The following is a 7801-nucleotide window of genomic DNA, read 5'->3' on the forward strand; positions in this document are numbered from 1 at the left end:
TTTCGCCCTCCGTATGACCTGGATTTGTTTTGAAAAGCTTTGGCTTCATGCTAGAGTGTAACGCAAGCATATGAATCATTTCATGTACTTGCAATCTTGAATTCATTCAACATATGTATCATTTCATATACGAGATTAATTGTTCAAAAAGTGAATGTATAGAAGTTCTATGTAATTAAATCTCATATATAAAATTAATGTAAACATTATCAATTCACCTTTAAATTAATCTTGATTAATAATAAAAAAAAAACTAACTAACGATAAATTGACAATAACACATTAGCGGATAAAGATAGAAGGAAGACAAGATAATATAAAGTAGGATTAATATTCTCATTTATATAACGTGTATAATCCAATAGTAATTGATATAAATGATTCAAATCCCATCAATAAAGTGCAATCAAGTGAATTTTATATTGTTATAATGTAATTTTATTTTATACTTTTCAAATATAAAGATATTTAATGTTAAAATGTGTGATATATAGAATTTGAAAAATGTTTCTTGCACACACTATATACACAAAGTCCTAACGTGACACTTTGTTTTAATAGTAAGTACTTGCGAAGTTTATTCACAAAGTCCTACAGTGGTATCATTGAGACCCTAAAACCCGTACCATATATAAATCCATCCAGAATAATTTAGAAGGCTTTAATAGTAGGTACTTGCAAAGTTGCAAATAATAGGGCATGGTTTAGATTTGGGTTCACTTTGTATGATAGATTCTTTTTTGGAAAAATGAAAAATTAATTGATGTAGTTTCATTGAGCTGCGAAATAAAATTTAAAAAGTGACTACACGGGTAAGCAAAAGATACAAATAGGTCATTGGATATATTTTCGTTAGCGAATTGGGAGTCCATGTTAGTACCCAACAATTTGCGACGTGTCATTTGTAATAAAAAAGAAAAAATAATTAAAGGGGTTCCTGAACTCTTAAAGAAGAATAGTTCGGTTACCTTAGGCTAGCCTGTAGAGAGTTACCATGAAGAGAACCCAACAAAGACTCACGGGTGGGTCAATGAACATTGTCGTGGGTACGGAGACCCACGGCCATGGGTCATCTCCTCCCATGGTAACACCCACCACTTAATTATTATTATTATTTATATTTTATATTATTATTTATTTTTATTTTAAAAAATACATATTGCAATATTATGGGTGATGACGTGTTATATTAACGAATTTCGTTTAATTTATTAATAGAAACCATGTTCAAGATCTATTTGTGTTTCGTTTATCCCAAAGAATTTATTAGAACTATTTGCAACTTATTGAGATTTTGCAATTTTTTTTCTTAGATTTGGAAATGACGTGTCAGTCATAGACTCATAGATCAAGTTTGTCTCCCCCATCCCGGATACACCCTCGTGTAACTATATCATGCTCTCCAAGGACCACCGGTCTCCCATTTGGAATTTGAAATGTCTCCCTCTCCAAAGAGACGTTATAAACTTTTAACCTTTTTATAATAACTCTCTCTCACAAACATAATTTAAAATTATTTTCCTTGTTTTTTTAGAAAAACACAAACCTCACTGTCTCTCCATTTAATGCTTGAACTACGCACGACCTTCACTACACAGTAATGGTAGCTCTTACCTCTCTCTCTCTCTCTCTCTCTCTCTCTGCTCTGACTCAGACCCAAATACCTCAAATTTTTTCTCTTAATTGCTTCATTTGCTTCGTTTCAGAAACGCTTACCCACCACCGGAGTTTTTGGTGCATTTATAGTATACAGAAAAACAAAGATCCAGAGGCATAACTCATTGTTTCAATGTAAGTTTTTCACTTTTCCTGTCTCTTTTGAAAAGTTTAATATTTTTTGTTTCTGGGTTGTGAGATTTGTGGGTTTGGCTTGGTTGCTGCTTTTCTTAGTTTGGGATAGTATAGTCTTTGTGTTTGTTACTTCCTTGAGCTTGATTAGATTCATTGGTTTTTGTGGGGTGGTGTTTGGTTGATGAGAAAATTTGGGGAACAGGGAAGGGATTGATTATTTGTCAATGTCATGTTCTGATAAGGATTGAACCGAGATAACTGAAATTTATTACTCTGCCTAGATTGTTTTTGTGGGTTATTCGAATGACATAGTTTTGAAAGCCCAATGCAAAAGATTGCAAAAGATGTTGACTTTTTTCTGGTACACATATAGATCGTGGAATTTATATTGGTATATTTTTAGTTTCGTTTCTCAGTCAAATTAGATTGAGGGTTTATGCTTCATTTTTGCTTTGGAATTTGCGGTATTTGGTTGAGTGAATTAGGGGATGCATGTAGTTTGCTTAAGTCTTTGTCTTCCCCCATTGATTTAGAAAGCTTTGTTGCTTGAGGTTCATAGGATGTGGAGCAAGTGCAAAATCACGTTGTATTGATTTTGAAGCAGAAATGGTTATCTCCTGTTAGTGATAATACTGATACTTAGATTTAAAACTAAGGGATTGTTTGCTGTATTTTTTGCTTCTGTTTCATATTTCTGGAGTCCTGTTAGTAGTCTCTCTTTACCATAACAATAAACAGGAACAGGTAGCAATAATAAGGTCAATTGTAAAATTCAAGGTCATCTGATAAAAAAATATCAGTATTTTAAAATATTTATGCTGTCTTTGAGGATCTGATGCAGAGTTTCCCAGCCCCTAAATACTGATAATTTTTTTAAGATGTTTCATCATATTTGGTATTTTTAGTACTTCGAGTGTATGACTTGTTGGGTGTGAGTTGTGTTCACCTGTCAGAAGAGAAAAAATCTTCTTTTTTTTTTTTTTTTTTTGGAGAAATGGTTTAAGAAATCCATCTTGGTTGAGGATTAATAATTTATTTTGTTTGATCATATTGCAGATGGATTTTGGTTGGAGAAAGGGAATTTTTTTCTCCTGCTTCTTCAGTTATAAACATTGAAGTAGCCCCCCCTCCCCCCCGGTTTCTTTTATTTTTAGGCATTTTCTGCATGAGAAAAATGGGAGTGGAGAAAGAAGGTTTAAAAAGTGGAGGAGGTTATGTGGGCAGTTTCTTTCAACTGTTCGACTGGACTGCCAAATCTCGGAAGAAGTTATTCTCAAGCAAGTCAGATTTACCTGGTATAATTGTATTCCACGTGACCAGAATATTCAATGTCAAATATCTGAGTTCCTGTTCAGATTGTAATCTTGTATATATGATTGGTATCTTTCATGTTTCTTTTTTTGTCATTTGGTGTAGAGCATTCCAAACAAGGAAAGAAAAGCGACGGGAACATGCCAAGGACACGACTCCATTTGGTGGGAATATTGCTACTCATTGTTTTTGTATTGAAGATCCTATTACTTGATTGGTGTAATTTGATCTAAGACAGTTTTCCAATTCTTTAATATGTCCAGATAGATGAAGATGAAACTAGAGCAGGGTCAAGTATCAAAGGAAGTAGTGACTATAGTTGTGCTTCATCAGTTACAGATGAAGAAGCATATGTAAGTAGGGCCCCTGGGGTAGTCGCCAGGCTCATGGGATTAGAATCCTTACCCACATCCAACTCTTCTGAGCCCTACTCTACCCCTTATTTTGATACTCAGTCTCTTCAAGAAGCTCATTATCACAGGTTTGATTATCATCATGATCATCAAATCATGTATTCTGGAAATCTGCTGAATAAGGTAGAGGGCCCTGTGCGGAACTTTGTGGAGTCAAAACCCCCAAAGATGCTAAGCAGGCCAATTGAGAAGTTCCAAAGTGAAACTTTGCCTCCTAAATCAGCTAAATCAATTCCAATTACCCACCATAAACTTTTGTCCCCTATTAAGACTCCTGGCTTCGTTTCCACTAAGAATGCTGCTCACATAATGGAAGCAGCTGCAAAAATTATTGAGTCTGGACCTCGAGCTGCTGCCAAGGCCAAATTGCCTCTGGTAGGTTCTTCGTCAGTACACTTGAAAGTTCGGGATCTCAAAGAAAAAGTGGAGGCTGCGCAGGAAGTGCCTATGGTTGGGTCTTCTTCCATAACCCTGAAAGTTCGAGACCTAAAAGAGAAAGTTGAAGCTGCTCATAAAACTTCCAGGGTTGCTGAAGCTTCTCGAAGGCCAGTTGAGTCTACTGCTGCCAAGTATCTTAACGGACAGTCTATGAACAAAAGCTGGAATGGATCCATAGATACTCCTGATATAGAAGAAGGCTCTTCTGGTTTAACGAGTAGGACAAAGTCCATTTCACTTGCAATCCAAGCAAAGGTTAATGTTCAGAGAAGGGAAGGGTTAAATTCAAGTGTCAGTAGAAATTTGGTAAGACAGAAAGAGCAGAGTGAGGTTAACATAAGCCAGCCCTTCAAGAGCCAGCCTACTATTCATAAGAATTTGCATAAGAAATCTTCTATGCATAATGCCTCCGGAGTTTTAAGGCAGAATAATCAGAAACAAAATTGCCTTATGGACAAAGCCAAATTGCCTTCAAAGCCTTTGGGTTCGAACTCACAGAATAGAAAAAAGCCGTCTGGTGATTCATCTTTTGGGCGTCACAAAAGCTCAAGTAAATCCACTGGGAACTCCAAACTTGGATCCAGGAAGCTGGGTTTAGAGGAGGTAGATGGTGATAAAGATGCATGTTCTAGTACAAAGAATTTCCCTAGGAAGAAACGAACAATAGATAGGGACTTTCACTTTGAGAAAAATCGGAATGCTGATAATGTGTTGAATGACAAAAATCAGAAGCCAGTTCAATCTAAACCAGTTATGGACAGGGACTTTAGTTGGGCTCAAGACAGCAGAAAGAAAGGCATCGATGTTGTTTCTTTTACATTCACAGCTCCACTGACACGATCAATGCATGGGTCTGACACCTCTTGTCAGGTTGCACATAAAACTAATGGTAATTGCATGAGAAACAACATAGGGGCTGATAGTATGAGATTATCTTCACTGGGATACAATGTTATAGGGGCTGATTCTTTGAGTACGCTTTTGGAGCAAAAGTTAAGGGAATTAACTTATGGAGTTGGGTCTTCTCCCTGTGACTCCTTCAAAGTAGAGTCAGCTTCTAGTTCTCTGTCGATTTTTCAAGATCCGGTACCCCATGTTGATGTAGTTAGCTCCAAGCCAATGCTACTTGAGAGGAGAGACCAATATGAATTTGTTACAGATAAATTTGGTGGCTATGACTCTGACTTCTCCTCCACTAATCCATCCACCTTCAGATGGAAAAACAAGTTTCAGGTACATGAATTCTCATTACAATTACGAGAACTTTTTTTTGGTATTTCTTTATCTTTTGTTTAATGGGCTTGCAGGTTCTTAGTGATGCTAGATACAAGTAATCTAGAATTTTTCATTCTAGATGCTTTGATCTTTGGGTTATATATCTGGATTCCGGAAATCAAATCTGTTATCTTAGAAATGAGAGGAGTCTTTAGAAACAGACTCATCTTTTTGAACGAAGCTATTTGGTTAGGCCAAACTGCATTTGTTTAACCAATTACATATGGCCATCTGGTAAAGTGCCTTGTCTTCTTCTTCTTCTTCTTCTTCTTCTTCTTTTTTATTTTTTATTTTTTATTTTTTATTTATTTATTTATTTTTTATATATATATGGGAGTCACTCTTATTGATTATCAAGGTTCTTGCCTTTTTAAATCCGTGTGTTTTACACTTCTGTTTAATTTAAATGCAGGATGTCATTTCAGTTTTAACTTAACTCATCTCTTTTAGAGTCTTGAGCTCATCACAAGTTAAAATAAACATGGGTTTCAGTTTGTCTCAAATTGTCTACAGAATTTTATTGTTTGGTTGATACTCCTCCAACTTTTAGCAAACTGTGAAAGTTAAAAACTGATCCTCCTGGTGTTCCAAAATTTAGATCTTAATCGTATAGCATAATAGTCCCATTGCTTAACCAACCCTTTCATTTTCAATTTTCTGACTTGGTTATGCTATTTTAGTTTTTGTTAATATTTTGTGAACCCTTTTGAGCCATGTGGTTGGGGTTTGTTGTTACCAATAGTTTGAATACATGCTCTAAGGATCCCCTCCCCTCCTCCCTTCCCCCAATTTTCTTGCACTGTCAAAATTTAATTTTGGTGCCTGTTTGGCCTATGTCATCTAATGTTAGTTGACACAAATCCAATATCTTCAGGGAGCGGATGAGATGGATGAATGTAGCAGCAATCGTATTGAAGCTGGACCGTTGCCCAATTGCCGACATCCTAGTCCAATCTCTATTCTAGAGCATTCCTTTTCAACTGAAACTTGTGACTCTTCAGTTACCACTGATAGTAACAGTACGGAAGGTAAAGGTAGCATATCCTTTATGATTACAGATTCAATTGTTTTCTCTCCACGGAAGCATTATCATTCAGTCACAATGCTAAGCTTTCACAATTTCTTTCAGGAAGCAAGTTGAGTTCATCTGTTCAAGCTCTGGAGGTTCTTGGTTTAAGTTCTTCAAAGAAGTTCCATTCAGTGGAAGCTGATATAGAATTATCAGATTCGGCTTCTTCCACATCTACTGGAGCAGTGGTGGAAAAATATTCGACCAGGTCAATTTTGACAGGTCTTGTGAGATCGACCAAGTGGGAAATAGAATATGTGCAGGAGATCCTGTGTAATGTGGAATCAATGTTTGAGGACTTCGCATTAGGTCGGGCCGGTGAGATCATAAACCCTCATCTCTTTGATCAGTTGGAAAGTCGAAAAATACAGTGGGAAAGTGATAGTGGCGAGTGTAGGCTAAGGCGGAAGGTATTATTCGATTGTGTGAGCGAATGCTTGGACTTGAGAAGCGGACGATTTGTAGGTGGGGGATATGGAGCATGGGTGAAAGGGGTAGCAATGGTGAGAAGAAAGGAGTGGTTAGCAGAAGAAGTGTACAAGGAAATTTCTGGTTGGAGAGAGTTGGGGGATTGTATGGTTGATGAGCTTGTAGATAAAGACATGAGCAGCCAACATGGAAGATGGCTGGACTTCCAATTAGATGCATTTGCATTGGGGGTAGAGGTTGAGGATGAAATATTCAATTCTTTGGTTCAGGAGGTGGTTGCTGATATCTTGCAGCTTTAATATGCATTTAGGCGTCATTATTTTTTTTACCACCGATGTAAGTCTCAAGTTCTCAACATGTGCTTTTTTTGGGGGGCATATTGTATTGTCAGAAAATCTTTATATAATTCTTCAGTTCATAGCTTCTTTTACTGCATTCTGATTCATCTAGTCTTTTTAGATCCTAATCGGTGTTGTGACTCATAATACAGCTTATTTTACCTTGGTTTTTTTTTTTTTTTTTTTTTCTTTATCAAGTTAATCATCACTCTTTCTTTTTCCTATATTTGAGAGCTTAGCATATTGGAGAGCTGAAGGTAGCCATCTTCCACCTTTATTTGGAAGTGTATACACGGATTGCCATTGCTTTGTTCTTCCCTTGATGTCCACTTCTTTGAACTTGAACACGTACACTCTTAAAATATTAATTAATTAATTAATTAAATACGTAGATTCACCATTTCCTTTTAATTTAAGTTTTTTGAATACTTGGTATTTTAATATAATATCAGAGCAAATGTCTTAAATTTGTCTTCATAGTTCACCCTTTATTTTAATTAAATATTTTACTTGTTGGATTCATTTATTGAAGGTAATTTTGAAAAGAATATTTATTAATTAAATAATTAAGTTTACCTTTTCATTCTAGCTACTTTTGGGATAGCTAGTAATTTAATATACACGAGCAATATTATGGTACTCGTGGTCATCTTGTACGCCTGATATTAGGGGTGCACAAGCGGGGTGGTTATTAATTGTTAACAACAGGTAACCGCTAACCAGATAACTAAAAGTAA

The 7801-nt window shown here is 36.0% G+C and overlaps 1 protein-coding gene across 1 annotated transcript; it reads left to right on the forward strand.

Moving 5' to 3' along the window:
* The first annotated feature begins 1626 nt into the window (after nucleotides 1-1626).
* On the forward strand, nucleotides 1627-7164 carry LOC133881187 (uncharacterized). Its single transcript, XM_062320136.1, has 6 exons — nucleotides 1627-1791; nucleotides 2848-3086; nucleotides 3208-3266; nucleotides 3366-5186; nucleotides 6103-6256; nucleotides 6358-7164. The coding sequence occupies exons 2-6, from the start codon at nucleotides 2957-2959 to the stop codon at nucleotides 7023-7025; spliced, it is 2832 nt and encodes a 943-aa protein (XP_062176120.1). The 5' UTR covers nucleotides 1627-1791; nucleotides 2848-2956; the 3' UTR covers nucleotides 7026-7164.
* Nucleotides 7165-7801: the final 637 nt, after the last annotated feature.

The sequence above is a fragment of the Alnus glutinosa genome, chromosome 1 (assembly GCF_958979055.1).
Source record: "Alnus glutinosa chromosome 1, dhAlnGlut1.1, whole genome shotgun sequence".
NCBI lineage: Eukaryota > Viridiplantae > Streptophyta > Magnoliopsida > Fagales > Betulaceae > Alnus > Alnus glutinosa.

Excerpts from the sequence above, each read along its gene's own strand:
- LOC133881187 (XM_062320136.1), top strand. The coding sequence starts at position 2,957 with ATGAGAAAAATGGGAGTGGAGAAAGAAGGTTTAAAAAGTGGAGGAGGT. Across the intron at positions 3,087-3,207 it reads AAGCAAGTCAGATTTACCTG|AGCATTCCAAACAAGGAAAG; the intron begins GTATAATTGTAT and ends CATTTGGTGTAG. Across the intron at positions 6,257-6,357 it reads TGATAGTAACAGTACGGAAG|GAAGCAAGTTGAGTTCATCT; the intron begins GTAAAGGTAGCA and ends AATTTCTTTCAG.